General features: G+C 46.0%; 1 protein-coding gene and 1 pseudogene across 2 annotated transcripts in view; both read right to left on the bottom strand.

The window, feature by feature from the left end:
- ATAT1 (alpha tubulin acetyltransferase 1) overlaps positions 1-16,973 on the bottom strand; it is a 66,819-nt gene that overhangs the window by 22,536 nt on the left and 27,310 nt on the right. Inside the window, exons 6-10 of one of the 2 annotated variants that reach the window (XM_056537874.1) lie at positions 16,211-16,324; positions 12,037-12,138; positions 11,199-11,244; positions 4,899-4,970; positions 397-613 (exon numbers count right to left, since the gene is read on the bottom strand). In XM_056537874.1, coding sequence (XP_056393849.1) covers positions 397-613; positions 4,899-4,970; positions 11,199-11,244; positions 12,037-12,138; positions 16,211-16,324 — 551 coding nt within the window. The remainder of the gene's footprint in view (positions 1-396; positions 614-4,898; positions 4,971-11,198; positions 11,245-12,036; positions 12,139-16,210; positions 16,325-16,973) is intronic. The other variant, XM_056537875.1, reaches the window with a different exon arrangement.
- Positions 4,697-4,806, bottom strand: LOC130292125 (U2 spliceosomal RNA; annotated as a pseudogene).

Here is a 16,973-nt window from a genome sequence, read left to right as displayed (position 1 = left end):
AGCATGAGTCTGAAATGCTTGCTGCCAGGACTGGTAGGGAGACCCCTAGTGGTCATTTCTTCAAAGTGGAAAATTTTATAGAAAGAAGCATATTTTTTAATAACATGCAATTGTGAAGTTATTCTGCATACATTAATCTATAATATATCAAAAGTTTTTTTTTGATGAGAGGTACCCTTTAAGTCATTTCCCATGGCAAAGATTCCCAACCAGGGTGCCTCAAGCTGTTGCAAAACGACAACTCCCAGCATGCCCGGACAGCCAACGGCTGTCCGGGCATGCTGGGAGTTGTCGTTTTGCAACAGCTGGAAGCAACCTGGTTAGGAAACACTGCTCCATGGTAACACAGCAGCTTGTATAAGTATTAACATCTATATTACTACTAAACCCGGTTACCTGGTCCTTCTTCTCTGGGACGGATCCTCCTGTTCACCACTGGCCGCTCTTTGGAGTGAGTGAGGTCTACAATTTCTGAGTGACTTCACAAAGTCGTCCTCTCCAGGAATGGGTCTGGAGCAGGCCCGGGTAGGGGAAGAACCAAGACTTCCGCTACGGTTAAGGGATGATGGCGACTGGCTAAAGGGCCAAGGGAGGCCTTCCTCGTGTTTCAAAACTAGAAGTAAAAAAAAAAGAGTGAAACATCAGCACAATCCTATTAGAGAAGCGACATTCAGAGTCTCCTCTCACTCCACAATGATACAATACATGATGCCCATAAAAAACAGGGAACCTACAGGGATCCCTGAGGGGGGATCTATTCCCCAGTAGGTTTGTTGTATATATTAGTTGGCCCAGAGACCCCTAGGGGAGTTTTGTAGAGTTCATAAAAAACTGGGGTCATTTTATTTTGCAATATAATGATCTCATTGGTTGCTAAGAAAAAAACTTAACATTTTTATTATGAACCAACTTTTATTAGTGATCACAGACAGAGATGAGCGAACTTACAGTAAATTCGATTCGTCACGAACTTCTCGGCTCGGCAGTTGATGACTTTTCCTGCATAAATTAGTTCAGCTTTCCGGTGCTCCGGTGGGCTGGAAAAGGTGGATACAGTGCTAGGAAAGAGTCTCCCCGGACTGTATCCACCTTTTCCAGCCCACGGGAGCACCTGAAAGCTGAACTAATTTATGCAGGAAAAGTGAGCAACCGCCGAGCCGAGAAGTTCGTGACGAATCGAATTTACTGTAAGTTTGCTCATCTCTAATCACAGAGAATAAACCAGACCACCTAATGGGGTATGCCACTGGAAATTTTTTTTTTTTTTTTTTTTTTAATCAACTTGTGCCAGCAAGTAACACAGATTTGTAAATGACTTCTATTAAAAAATCTTAATCCTTCCAGTATTTATCAGCTGCTGTGTTGCTCCACAGGAAGTTCTTTTCTTTTTGAATTTCCTTTCTGTCTGACCACAGTGCTCTCTGCTGACACCTCTGTCCATTTCAGGAACTAGTAGAAAAGTTCCCCTCTAGGCGCAAAACGCTCTCCGAATGGAATCGAGCGAGATGATGTATTTTGAATTAAAGCTTATTTAAATCTAAAACCAATTACGCGTTTCGGGTGTGCACTTTTCCTCATATTGGCAGATTGGATGCCAATCTGAGGAAGGGTGCACACCTGAAACGCGTTATTGGTTTTAGATTTGAATAAAAGAATTTTAATTCAAAATACATCATCTCCCTCGATTCCATTCGGAGAGCGTTTTTGCGCCTAGAGGGGAACTTTTCTACTGCTTTAATCCTATCACTTGTGGACGGACACCAGCCCTTATCCACCTTCCCACGGCTTCGCAACTCCTCCAGGGATTGCCTTGGGTTATATGTGCATATTCTTTGCGCTCCAGGTGAGCACATACCATCCACCTTTTTTATTTTGATTTATCGGTGATAATGCGCTAGGCGCCTTGTGTGGTCTCCCTTTTTCTTTCTTTGATCCTTTTCAGGAACTGTCCAGAGTAGGAGAAAATCCCCATAGCAAACCTATCTTGCTCTGGACAGTTCCTGACATGGACGAAGATATCAGCAGAGAGCACTGTGGTCAGACTGAAAGGAAATTCAAAAAGATGACATAAATTGCACACCAATAAGGTCCTGTACACGACCGATTTAATAAACCTCTTAGACAAGTATCAATGTAACTAATAATCACCAACTGACCAACACCAGTGAATAGAGGTGGCTTAAAACATCACTTTTAATATATACTCAATAAAAGTAGAAAGTACAATCAGTGCCGTTCCGTGCATGTACTCAATAATCTTTAATCCAAACTATAACTGCTAAAAGCAAATATAATTATATCCAAGATAGGAGTGCTATACTGTAATACAAGCACATCCAACCATGAACAAAGTGTGCTACATCAAGGCACAATCTAGCTGATGTGACAAATCACTTGGGGTCACCCAGCAAATAGTTACTCCTTCAGTCATCCAATGATGGCGACTGAGTCTCCCAACGCGTTTCTATCGCCTGTTACGGCGGTGTCATCAGGGGAGATATTGACATAGGAGTCAATAAGAAATATAGACCGTCAGGGTATGTACCAACTGACCGGACTAAGTCAAGGGGCTGCAGCATGTAACCATACACAACACGCGGCAGCCTCTTAGCTATGGTACTTAGATATATAAAACATCAAAATAGGATTTTCTTTTTAAATAAAAAGACCATATAATTATGTTACTTGAAGTCCAGCACCAACAGAGGCCTTTCTTAACCACCTCCGATTGGCTGCCTATTGTGTGACTTCAAGAAAGATTACCGGTGGCGCGCACTCCCGCAGTGGCAAAGAGGCCGGCTGACATCCAGCCGAGCGCGCTGGGCTGGATGTCAGCCGGCCTCTTCGCCACTGCGGGAGTGCGCGCCACCGGTAATCTTTCTTGAAGTCACACAATAGGCAGCCAATCGGAGGTGGTTAAGAAAGGCCTCTGTTGGTGCTGGACTTCAAGTAACATAATTATATGGTCTTTTTATTTAAAAAGAAAATCCTATTTTGATGTTTTATATATCTAAGTACCATAGCTAAGAGGCTGCCGCGTGTTGTGTATGGTTACATGCTGCAGCCCCTTGACTTAGTCCGGTCAGTTGGTACATACCCTGACGGTCTATATTTCTTATTGACTCCTATGTCAATATCTCCCCTGATGACACCGCCGTAACAGGCGATAGAAACGCGTTGGGAGACTCAGTCGCCATCATTGGATGACTAAAGGAGTAACTATTTGCTGGGTGACCCCAAGTGATTTGTCACATCAGCTAGATTGTGCCTTGATGTAGCACACTTTGTTCATGGTTGGATGTGCTTGTATTACAGTATAGCACTCCTAGCTTGGATATAATTATATTTGCTTTTAGCAGTTATAGTTTGGATTAAAGATTATTGAGTACATGCACGGAACGGCACTGATTGTACTTTCTACTTTTATTGAGTATATATTAAAAGTGATGTTTTAAGCCACCTCTATTCACTGGTGTTGGTCAGTTGGTGATTATTAGTTACATAGAAATTCAAAAAGAAAAATAACTTCCTCTGGAGCATACAGCAGCTGATAAGTACTGGAAGGATTAAGATTTTTTTTTTATAGTAGTAAATTTACAAATCTGTAGAACTTTCTGATACCAGATGATTTAAAAGAAAGTGTTTTCCAGCGGAGTGCCCCTTTAAGTAGGAGCCATGAAGCTATTATAATGACCCGTGACACTGGGATGGTAAAACCGGCCAAGGGGCATAACTACAGGGGGTGTCGATCTAGCAGTCGCTCCGGGGCTCTGTGACTAAGGGGGCACCAAGGCCCCATAACAAGACACCAGTAGTATAAATGGCACATGGTAGACATGGGCCCCGTTACAGATTTTGCACTGGGGCCCATAAGCTACAAGTTACGCCTCTGAGGGGGCAGATTTTTTTTTTTATCTAAAGCTGAGGAACGTGCTCTCGATTCACCCAAAGTGCAAGAAAAAGTGCAAACGTGTTACACTAAAAAAAACGTGCACAAAGGATGCGGTCTATCGCAAGCCCTTCTCCGATAGGAGAGAGGCCCCCCAACAAACCTTACCCTTCGCCTCCGGACCAAAGGGTACCTGCGAGGTTCCAGGTTCGATGTCCCTTTTTGCCGAAGCTACTAGGGGACCACAAATGCTCCCGGCATCCCCCTTTGCGTTAGCCAAGGTATCTGCCCGCAGAGCCGATAACGGTAGGTACCCTGCCAAAGCAGGAGTACCCGGGGTGTTTGCAGGGAGGTGCGGAACCTAATGGCCACACACACCTCCCCTAGACCGCCAGGAGGACACCCAGAAGGGCTACCGCATCCTGACAAATCCTGTGAACACACAACACGCAAAAAGTGACACAGTGAGACAAAAATAAATAAATAAGTGAATGTGTGCAGATATACTGCCCGGACATCCGGCCGGATCTATAAAAATTTCTCTGATCCTAGCCAGAAGGCCGGGAATCAAGAGGTGAGTGCCACAAGATGAAGAGATTATGGGGCCCATGCTTCAACTCAGTGAGCCCATCCTCCCAGTGAGTTTCGGCACCTCGGGGTCACCACTCCCCGAGGCACAAAAGTACCTCGGCTCTAGACCCTCTCAGCCTCATGGCGAGACCCGGAGGGAACAGGTCACATCGGGGCAGCCGTCGAGCTGATTCCTCAGAACCAGCCCCGGAAAGCCCTGGTACACCTGCATCCTCCATGCAGCACCCATCCCCACCAGCCCCATACCGGCGTTACTGCCCACCAGCATGAAAAACTGATAAGAACAGATACTACAATTGATCTTAGCCAAAAGGCCGAGAAGCGAGGGGGCAGATGTGACCAACCCATTGCCCTTCTGTGACTACACATTACATCTAATGCCCCTGTAGTGGTCTCCCTCCCCCTCCTTAGTCCTTACAGTCTCTCTCGGAGAGGGAGTACGGTTTGATCTCTCCGTCTGCTCTCTTGGGGGGCAACTTCCTTCCTGGGGCTAAAAGAAGAAAAAAAGCGGACAATGTTATTTGACTTTCTGACACACAGACGCACACATCCAGGTCGGGTCTATGCTCCGGGGTACTACACTAGGGGCAGGAAAATCTACACGGGGAGAAGAGAGAGAGAAAGGGATGTCCCCAGTCGGCCCTAGGGAAAGCAGGGAACAGGTTACAAGGCTGACGGTGATACAGAGCAAACAAACTTTGGGTGGTAGGTATATAAAACCATCTAAAAGAAAACCTGTTGGTTGCCTATAGCAACCAATCACAGCTTGGCTCTCATTTTACATTCTTCTCTTGAAAAATGTAAAGGGGTACTCCGGTGGAAAACTTTTATTTATTTATTTTAATCAACTGGTGCCGGAAAGTTAAACAGATTTGAAAATTACTATTATAAAAAATTCTTAATCCTTCCAGTACTTAGTGGCTGTTTACTACAGAGGACGTTTTTTTCCCTTGGGATTTCCTTTCAGTCACAACCACAGTGCTCTCTGCTGACATCTCTGTCCATTTTAGGAACTGTCCAGAAAGCGGTGGGTTTCAACGGCGCTGACCAGGAATGGACACGTCAGGTGAGTAGAGAAGGGGTTTATTAAAACAATGCAACGTGTTTCACCGCGATTGCGCGGCTTCATCAGGTATTGATGCCTGATGAAGCCACGCAAGCGCGGTGAAGCGCGTTGCATTGTTTTAATAAACCCCTTCTCTACTCACCTGACGAGTCCAATCCTGGTCAATGCCGTTGAAACCCACCGTTTTCTGGAAGTCTTCACCTGGTATTGTTCGCATGACTGGGGAGGCTGCAGACCGGGCCTAACACTCACTCAAATTGACCATTGTTGTGTGTGAGCGCACACAACCGCCTCTGGTAAGGGTTCCTCTAATTCATTCCTTGAACCTTACACTGGTGGTTTTACGCTATGGAGCGATCTCCTATTTCTTTTAAAGGACAACTGCAGTGGTACACATATATTTGTGCCCGTGCCTCAAAAATAAACAAAATAAACTCATACATACCTTCCTACGAGCCCCCGTTGGTCCGGCACAGGCCTGACGCTCCGACAGTGCTGATGTCATTCCACTTCCGTCAGCGTATCACCGGCCTTAGCGATGTCCCGCCCCGGTCGGTGATAGGCTGAGCCCACTGTCATGTAATGAGCTCTGGCCGGCTTCTTACATGACAGTGGGCTCAGCATATCACAGGCCGGGGGGGTGGGACATCGCTGTGGCCGGTAATACGCCGACGGCTCTGCGGCCTCCCCATCCCCAGGAAGTGGAATGACGTCAGCACTGCCGGACCGTGAGGCCTGTGCCGGACCAACGGGGGCTCGTAGGAAGGTATGTATGAGTTTATGGGCATATATAATAGTGTACCACTACAGCTGTCCTTTAAGTTTTATTTTTCCTTTTAGGAACTGTCCAGAGCAGCATAGGTTTGCTATGAGTGTTTTCTCCTGCTCTGGACAGTTCCTGATATGGACAGAGGTGTCAATAGAGAGCACTGCGGTTGTGACAGAAAAGAAAGCCAAAAAGAAAAGAATTTCCTCTGTAGTATAAAGCCGCTCATAAGTACTGGAAGGATTAAGATTTTTTAATCGAAGTATCGTATATACTAGTGTATAAACAGAGTTTTTCAGCAATATTTTTTGTGCTAATAACAATTCGCAGGGATGTCCGTGCGCAGTGGCGTCAATGCAGCGTCACTAGTCCAGGGCTGGCCCGGAGCGGAGGGCCCTCCCAGTCAAGGTGGACGGCCCGGACTGGCTCACCCTCCCCACTGGAATTCAGACGGTCCCTGCAGCGTAGATAGGAGACAATGGATGGCTGCTAGGCAACAGAGAAGGACCGACAGAGCTACAACTGGGGAGGTGAGTAGACAAAAAGGGGGGGGGGGGGGGGAGATTTCCCAGCCTAGTCTTATACTTGAGTCAATACGTTTGTCCAGGTTTTTGGGGTGAAATTAGGGGCCTTGGCTTATATTCTGGACGGCATATACGGTAATTTACAAATCTGTTCAGGCATCAGTCGATGTAAAAAAATAAAAATAAAAAGTTTTTCACCGGAGTACCCCTTTAAGCCAAGCTCTGATGGGTTTTCTGTTAAATCCAATCATAAATCTCATTTATCCAAATTGTCAGAAAAAAAAAAATAAATAAATAAAAAAAACTGTCCCTATTGCAACCAACCACAGGGCAGCTTTCATTTTATTCACTTTTCAACAGCATTATCTTTAAAAAAAAATTAAAAATAATTATCTGTTTCTATTTTTTCCGGTCTTCTCAGTCTATTGCAAAGCTACTATGCAAATGTGACAAAAAAATTGCATACGATTATACAGATCGAATGTACAATGAGACTATGAACTGATCTTGGTTCCACCACTGGGGGATTTGTATACAGGATCTATTAACCCTTTAATGGCAGCTGAATTTCGTTTTCAACTCCTCAGCTTCTAACTTTATTTTCTGTTGAGACCAATAGGAAGGCTTAAAAGGGGTACACAACTTCCTCTGCAGCATACAGCAGCTGATAAGTACTGGGAGGGTAAAGATTTTTTAATAGAAGTAATTTACAAATCTGTTTAACTTTCTGGCACCAGTGGATATATATAAATAAAAAAAAAAAAAAAAAGTGTTTCCCACCGGGGTACCCCTTTAATTCTTGCCGCACTTAGTTGTACTTTTTAATTGTATTCTTCATTTACCTTAGTAAAATACTGCCAAGTAAATAACTTAGGAGGTGATTAGGCCGACTTTATTCTGTCAGTCAGTATGATTACAGCAAAACAAACTTTTATACAGTTTTTGTTCTGTTTTACAATTTTTGTATTGCCCTATTCTACCCCCTACGGTTTTGTTTGTTTTTGGGGTGTTCTGATTTTTTTTATATGTTGACTTGAACACCTAAATTGAATTAATCTGCCTTTGGAGTTTGAAGGGGTGGTGGGGGTCCCGTTAGGTGATGGATAGGCTCGCATTTAACCACTTACATGCTGCAGTACCTATTGACCAGTGTTGAGTGCAAATGTTCGAAATGCTAATTTTTTAAACGCAAATATCAGCACTTCGCTTTTTTTTTATAGAATTTATTGATATTTATTCGTAATGACTAACATTTCTTTTTTTTTTTTTTATGCAAATTTTTATGCGAATATCGGCACTTCCAGACTGGAGACTGATCCCTCCCTTCTTTTCGGTGGAAGATATAATTGTTATGTGCATTATGCCTATTTCATTACGAATTTTCGCATGAAAAAAAAATAAATAAAAGAACGAACATAGGACAAAGATTCATCGATATATTCGCAAAATATCGCGAATTCGAATATGGCCCCTGCCGCTCATCACTACTATTGACGGGCATCCAGGGGATTAAAGGGATACTCCGCCCCTAGACATCATATCCCCTATCCAAGGATAGGGGATAAGATGTCTGATCGTAGGGGTCCCGCTGCTGGGGACCCCCATGATCTCTCCAAACAGCCCCCCCGAGTTTGCTCCATGGCTGATGACAGGGGACGGCGGTTTGTGAGGTCATGGCTCAGCCCCTTGTGATGTCGCACCCCGCCCCCTTAATGCAAGTCTATGGGAGGGGGCGTGGCAACAGTCACGTCCTCTCCCATAGACTTGCATTAAGGGGGCGGGCCGTGACATCATGAGGGGGCGGGGCCATGGCATCACAAACCTCCAGTCCCTGTATCGTGCATCATCAGCCATGGAGCAAATGTAGCTCTGGAGAGCTGATCGCAAGGGTCCCCAGCAGCGGGACCCCTGCGATCAGACATCTTATCCCCTATCCTTGGATAGGGGATAAGATGTCTAGGGGTGGAGTTCCCCTTTAAACAGTCGGGAATTAAGTCATCTTCAATCCCTGACATCAAGTGTCAGCTGCATTTACCTACCAGCACTAGACTAACCAGGGTGCCTTCAGCTGTTGTAGTGTAGGGTGCCTTCATGCTGGGAGTTGTAGTTTTGCAACAGCTGGAGGCACCCTGGCTTCTGAGCGTGCTTCACAAATCTCCAAAGCACATCTGTCATACATATCCAGAGAAGGTCACGAAATAAATAAATATACTGAATAAACTGAAGCCACAAAATCCTGCTGCTTCTATATTAAAAATGGGAACCAGTACATAAAAAGGAACAAGAAAGGAGTAAAAGGTAAGGTTGAAGAAATGGAGAAGTTTGGAGGGGGGGGGGGGGGGTGGTGGTATCTTTTGTGCCTTACGGTCCAATTAGTAGGAGGATCTTCAAGGTCCCTGTGAACAGTAGCATCAGCTGCATGGGGTGAGGGATTGGAGAGTTATAAAGACATTGGGTCATGTGTGGAGAGAACCCCCCGAAATTAAACATTACCTGTGATTGATTGTTACAATGAGAAATAAAAAGAAGCAAAAAAAAACTATAAAAACCAGGCATCAAAATGTCAACTAGCACAGGACGCTTCAACGTGGGGTCGGGGGATCAAAATAGTGAGTATAGGTTCTGCCTTATTTTTTTTACCCAACTATATATATTTATTTCTTTTCCTCAGATAAAAATGGCCGCCTGGAAGGTCCAAACTGAAATGTTATTTCTATGGTAAATGTGTGATAACTAAACATACACTTAGTCCTCCTATCCATCCTGTTTATATGCACGTTCGATACGGCAGAGCGTGCGTGTTTTTTTTTTATTTTTATTTTACTTTGGAGAGGGGTATAAGCTACTGCTAATCCTTCTTTACCCCAACATCATCTGTCAGCTTAGACTCGGAAAGCCTCAAAACACATAAAATAGTCAGTCCCAATAAAGTGTCATCGGGGGACAGCTAACTTTTCTCTAATGCTGTGCTTCCCAACCAGGTTGCCTCCAGCTGTTGCAAAACTACAACTCCCAGCATGCCCGGACAGCCAACGGCTGTCCGGGCATGCTGGGAGTTGTAGTTTTGCAACAGCTGGAGGCCCCCTGGTCGGGAAGCACTGCTCTAATGTGTATAAGCCGCCTGGTAAAGGCTGCAGGTGTCTGATTATCCAGCCAAAATTATTGGGGGGAGATTTATCAAAACCTGTCCAGCAGAAAAGCTGCTGAGTTGCCATAACAACCAATCAGATCACTTTCATTTTTAACAAGGCCTCTGCAAAATGAAAGTAGTAATCTGATTGGTTGCTATGGGCAACTCAGCAACTTTTCCTCTGGACAGGTTTTGATAAATCTCCCCCCTACGAGCTGTCTATACGCACCCACACATTGGGGTTTATTTACTAAGAGTGGAGTGGAGTTTTCTTTGTGGGTTTTGATTTCTGACAGGAATTTTCCCAAGGTATTTACTAAGGTTTCCCTACATTTTGCACTTTTCCCTACATTTTGCTCCTTTTACACCTGTTCTGATCTGTCGGGTTTTCCTCAGCTCAAATCCACCACATTGGCCCTCATTTACTAAGAAAATCGGGTTGTAAGTCTATCTTGCTTTCTTACCCGACTGCTTTTTTCCCCTGGTATTTATTATTATGTCGCATCCTGTTTGTCGCACGTGGGTTTTGTAGGTTTTGGTTTCCAACTCCTCTGAGCTGTCGGGAAAAAATCCACAACAATTCAACAAATTCGGGTTGGAAACCTTAATAAATATGTGGGAAAGCTCAGAAATGTCGGGTTACGCCCCTTTTTCGGGTTTGGGAGAATCCACATCGGGTCCGTCGGGAAAAAATGTCGCATAGTGTCGCAGACTGGCGCACGATGTCTGCGACATGGTGCAGACAAAGATGCGACAAAAAAAACCCGACAAAAGAGGTCGGGTTTAGAATAGTAAATGAGGGCCATTTTCTGTGGAAACCTTAGTAAATATGTTGGGATTTTTCAAAACTGTCGGGACCACACCCCCTTTTGTCCGGACCTCACCCACTTTCTCCTGTGGCCACGCCCCTTTCTTTTTTTCTTGTAAAATGGAGGGTTTTGGTTTTTTTTCGGTCGCAAACTTGTGTCGCATGGAACGTGCAACACAATTTGGGTGCAAAACCCAACATTTACGTTAGTAAATAAACACGTTAGTAAATAAACCCCATACTGTGCAAGACTCTAGAATGGGGTGTGAGCTGTGTCTGGTATTGCAATCTTTTTCTTGCTGAGCTGCAATATCATATACGACCCTTAGGAAAGAGTAGCGCTGTTTCCAATTTAAAAAAAAAATATCTCATACACCTTTGAGGCAATCTGCTTATTTTTCAATCTCATTCAGTCATCTCTTACCTTTTCTGTCTCTGAAAAAACCTTCAAAGACGACAAAATTGTTAACCTAAAAAGAAAATATAAAATAATAAACCCATTAAACCTGACAGGTTAAGACATTTAAAAAAGGAGTTATCCAGGAATTTAAAAACAGAGCCTGTTTCTTTCAAAAACCGCTCCCAGTCTGTCTCCAGGTTGGGTGGGGTACTGCAGCTTAGTTCCATTGACGTGAATGGAGCCAAGTTGTAATACCACACACAACCTGGAGACAGACAGGGAACGTTTTTTGGAAATAAATGAACTGTGTTTTTTCGATTCCTGGATAACTCCTTTAAAAAGGGGTACTCCGTGGAAAACATTTTTTTTTAATCAACTGGTGCCAGAAACTTAAACAGATTTGTAAATTACTTCTATTAAAAAAATCTTAATCCTTCCAGTACTTATTAGCTGCTATATACTACAGAGAAAGTTCTTTTCTTTTTGGATCTCTCTTTTTTTTTTTTTTTTTTCTGTCCACAGTGCTCTCTGCTGACGCCTCTGTCCGTATCAGGAGCTGTCCAGAGCAGGAGAAAATCCCCATAGTAAACCTATGCTGCTCTGGACAGTTCCTGATATAGACAGAGGTGTCAGCAGTGAGCACTGTGGGCAGAAAAAAAAAAAGAAATCCAAAAACAAAAAGAACTTTCTCTGTAATATACAGCAGCTAATAAGTACTGGAAGGATAAAGATTTTTTTTATAGAAGTAATTAACAAACCTGTTTAACTTTCTGGAGCCAGTTGATAAGAAAAAAAAATTATGTTTTTAACTTGAATACCCCTTTAAGACCCCAGCTGTCATATCTCAATTTTTTCTACTTACCTGTGGGATAGTTGAGCGAAGGTTGTAATGCTTCCGTAGGAAGGAAAGAAACTTCTCAGATGGACGGTCAATAGCCAGATGCTGAGGTTCGACCTGCTCGGTCTGGAATGATCGATAAAAGTACATTTTTATTCTTCCTGTAAAATCTCTCGGAGCTTCTATTGGGGACACAGGACCATGGGTATATGCTGTTGCCACTAGGAGGCCGACACTAGGCAAAAAAAACAAAAGAAAGTCGGCTCCTCCCGGCAGGATATACCCGCCTCCTGACTCTGAGCAGCTCAGTTTAGTACCAAAGCAGAAAGAGAACAGACCAAGAAAAGAGCAGTCCGAACAAAACCCAGATAAAACAAGGGGACCGACCACACAAAAATAAATAAAAAATAAATAAATAAACACACCACAGGAGCAGCGGAAACTGGCTGTCCACAAACAAACCAATGGGCGGGTGCTGTATCCCCCAATAGAAGCTCCGAGAAAGAGATTTTACAGTAAGTATAAAAATCTACTTTTCTTGAGCGCTTCATTGGGGGACACAGGACCATGGGACGTCCTAAAGAAGTCCCGGGGGAGGTAAAGACCAACATCCCAGCCCAAAAAGAACTCAGGCGGACGGCTGAACTGCCTGCAAAACCCTACGGCCTAGGCCTAGGTCTGAGGACGCAAAAGTATGAACAAAGTAAAACTTGGAAAAAAGTATGCAGAGACTACCAAGTCGCTGCCTTGCAAACCTGCAGAGCCGAAGCCCCATTGCTGACCACCCAGGAGGCACCAACTGCGCGGGTGGAGTGAGCCGTCATTCGAAAGGGGGGTACCTGACCCTTGCAACGATATGCCTCCGAAAAGACGGATCATATCCACCGGGAGATAGTGGCCTTGGAAGCCGGGAGCCCCTGGCGCTGCCCAGCGGGAAGCACAAAACAGAGTCACACTGCCGGGAGAAGGAAGTGACCGACAAATAGGTCCGAACCGCCCAAACCAAATCCAGCTTGTGAAGCTGGGGCTCCCGCGGATGAGAAGGGGACGGGCAGAAAGAAGGCAACAATCTCCTCGTTCAAGTGAAAGGAAGTCACGACCTTGGGCTGAAAAGAGGGTACTGGCCGAAAAACCACCTTGGCTTGGTGAAGCACCAGAAAAGGGGAACGGCAAGAGAGGGCAGCCAATTCCGACACACGGCGAATGGACGTGACTGCGACAAGGAAGGCCACCTTCCAGGAAAGGAAGCGAAGGGAAACCTGGCCGAGAGGCTCAAACGGAGTGCTCTGCAGAGCATCCAAAATTAGGTTAAGGTCCCAAGGTTCAGTGGGGGACTGGAACGGAGAGACCTCGTGAGCCACGCGCTGCAAAAAAGTGCGCAGATTTGAGCGAAGACCTCTGGGTGAAGGGACCACTCGCCCGGGTCCGCAGTGGAGAAACTCAGAAAGTCTGCCTCCCAATCGTCGATCCCGGGAATGTGCACCACCGATATTGCTGGAACGTGACGTTCCGCCCAGGAGTGGATCTTCAACACTTCTCTCATGGCACTGGAAGGCCACGAAGCAGGCTACTCCAGTGAAGAAGGCACAGGAAGATCACACGGAGCTCCAGGACGTCGATGGGGAGACCGGACTCCGACGGGGTCCAACGGCCCTGGACCGTTTTGTCCCGGAAGACACCTCCCCAACTTGTGTCCGGGAGAGTGGCAGGAAGGAGCCACCCTCCCGGAGAAGAGATGACCGAAGCCACTAAAGGAGGGAGCAGCGAACTCTGACCGGAAACCGGATCCCGTGGTGGAGAGACAAGGGGGATTTGTCCCACTGAGAGAGGATGGTACCGAAATTGGGCAAAGGAGACTGCCTCCATGGAAGCCACTACCTTGCCCAGAACCGACATGCAGGCAGGGACGGGAATCAGACACGGCCGCCGAAGCAAGCGAATCCCCGACAGCAACTCCTGGAGCTTGTCCTCCGGAAGAGTAAGAGTAAGCCGTGTCGGAGCGGATCCCAATAAAGGTCAGAGATTGGGACGGAGACAGGTTGGATTTTGCGCGGTTGATTATCCAACCGAAACTGGAGAGGGTCTGCAGAGTGATGTTGAGGCTGACCCGATTCTGTTCAAGGGAGGGTGCTTTGATGAGTAGGTTGTCCAGATAGGGGAGAACCGAGACACCCAGAGAGTGGAGGAGAGCCACCACTGCTGCAAGCATCTTGGTGAAGACTTTGGGTGTGGTCGCCAGCCCAAAGGGCAGAGCAAGAAACTGCAGGACCCGCAGGAACAGTGAACCTGAGAAAACACTGGTGGGCCGGAAAGATAGGGATGTGCAAGTAGGAGTCCCGTATGTCCACGAAAGAGAGGAACTCCCCCGGATCCATGGAGGAGAATACTGACCGCAGGGATTCCATCCAGAAATGCCGTAGCAACACATGACGGTTTAGAAACTTCAAATAGAGAATGGGTCAGACAGCGCCACCCTTCTTGGGAACTACAAAGAGATTGGAGTAAAACTCTGAAAAACGTTCCTGAGGAGGGACCGGCACGATCACTCTCTGGAAGAGAAGGGTGCGAAGGGCCACGTGAAAAGCTGCAGCAAGAGTGGGAGATCGAGGAGGGCGGGACCAGAAAAAACGATTTTTCTGGGAATAGAAGAGAATTCTATTCGATAGCCTTGGACCGACCTCTCGAACCAAAGCATCCTGAACTTGCGCCAGACAAACGTCCCGAAAGAGGGCCAGGCGACCACCCACCAGAGGGGAAGAGTCAGATGGGGGAGCACAGGCAGTGTGAGGCTTGCGAGTCCCGGATTTGGAAGAGGGCAGTTGGAACGGGCCCCGATTTCCAGGAGGGGCGAGCCTTGAAAGACGGTGCCCTCCTAGTGCAGCGAGCTGACTCCAAGGAGGAAGAGCAGAGGTAGTCCCATGCTTTAGCAATTTTCTGAGCTAGATCTGCCAAATCGCCGGGGGAGGCACCTGCTAAAATCCCCTGGCGCAATTGACCGGCCCAAACCGAGAGGGCTTTGGATACCCAAGTGGAGGCAAAAGCTGGAGACAAAGCCGAGCCTGCCGTCTCAAAGGCGAATTTTGCCAAATTTTCAATTCGCTTATCTGAGAGACCTTTAAAAGGAGGCTGCATCAGCCAGCGGCAGGGTAGTGGATTTAGACAGCCGCGATGCAGGAGAGTCCAACACAGGAGGAGAAGACCACTTTGTGACCAGGTCCTGAGGGAAGGGAAAGAGAGCCCGGAGCTTCTTGGTCCCATGTCCCAAGGGGGTCGAACCCACCGCTGTCTCCCTAAGAAACTAATGTAAGGAGGACCACCCCAAGGCGGAGACCACCACCTGAAAGACCCTGGCCAAATCAATCGGAGATTGTCAGAGAGATTGGGGATCAGACCTCCCACAGTCCGGCAGACCATCCTGCACGGTAGCCAGGGGAGGACTGGGTTGCAGGGACACACAGGGAGGACAGGTAGGCTCAGAGGAACCGCCTGGCATTTTGGTTCTACAGCCTGAGCAGGAATAATAAGTGACCAGAGCAGGAACCGCTTGCCGGGGAGGGGGGTTGTCGGACACATACTCATCCACGTAAAACATACTTACCCATGAAGACTTTGACCAGCTAAGGGCCACCTACCTTAAGCCTGACCCGGCTGGCAAACAGGGGCAAATGGGGGACCCGGACCCAGGGTACAACACCAGGCACTGGTTGGTGCCAAGGAGGCCCATTCAGCAATGCACAGTGCCCCTAGCTCTCAGGTGGGGGGGGATCAGGCAGAGCCATGCTCCTGTCACCCCACGCTAGAAAAAACAACAAAGCAGAGAAATTCTAACTAGACACTGAAACTAGGAAAAAAAACTAAAAAGAAATAAGACCAGGTCTGGAGAACTCCAGACCTGTGTCTGCCTCCTGCTGACACTAAGCTAAAACTGAGTTGCTAAGTCAGGAGGCGAGTATATTCTCCCGGGAGGAGACGACTTTCTTTTGTTTTTTGCCCAGTGTCAGCCTCCTAGCGGCAAGCAGCATATACCCATGGTCCTGTGTCCCCCAATGAAGCGCTCGAGAAATAATGGATTTTCGCTCAGAGAGAAGAAACAACAACATAGAGAAAGAATTCAGGAGTCAGGAAGAGCCAATGAGAACAATAATGTAGCAACCACAACATATACAGCGCATATGGCACACAAGGGCGGCGTACTTACTCTAAGCATATAGCTGAACAATTCCTTCCCATGTCCGTTACGCTGAAGAGATTCATGAATATAAAAATCAAGGATACACAAGGGCTCTGCTTCTATATGGGATCCTGCGTGGTCCTAAGAAGTAGAAGAAAAGAAAATGACAAGAAAATTACACATTTCATTTTACGTGCTCATTTCCGTCCGCAAATTTATTAGGACCAAAAAATGTTTTCACTCACCAGATTCTTTTTTTTTTTTATGGGGAGGGGGGGGGGGTGGTAAAAACATGGAAGCCCATTTCAATGAACAGGATATTTGCAGAAATGTCTTGAACATATCTGCCACATACGGGGGAGATTTATCAAACCTTGTGCAGTGGAACAGTGAAGCAGCTTTCAGCTTTTATTTTTCAGAGGCTTTTTTAGGAATGAAAGAAACAATCTGATTGGTTGTTATGGGCAACTGCAAAGGTTTTCATAAATCTCACTCCCCCCCCCCCTCCTTACCTTTAACCCCTTAAGGACGCAGGGTTTTTCCATTTTTGCATTTTCATTTTTTCCTCATCACCTTCTAAAAATCATGACGCTTTCAATTTTGCACCTAAAATTCCATATTATGGCTTATTTTTTTGCGCCACCAATTCTACTTTGCAGTGACATTAGTCATTTTACCCAAAAATCCACCGAGAAGCGGAAAAAAAATTCATTGTGTGACAAAATTGAAGAGAAAAATCAATTTTGTAACTTTTGGGGGCTTCCGTTTCTACACAGTGCATTTTTCGGTA

The sequence above is a fragment of the Hyla sarda genome, chromosome 9, assembly GCF_029499605.1.
Source record: "Hyla sarda isolate aHylSar1 chromosome 9, aHylSar1.hap1, whole genome shotgun sequence".
Taxonomy (NCBI): domain Eukaryota; kingdom Metazoa; phylum Chordata; class Amphibia; order Anura; family Hylidae; genus Hyla; species Hyla sarda.
This window is presented reverse-complemented; position numbering and strand designations above follow the sequence as displayed.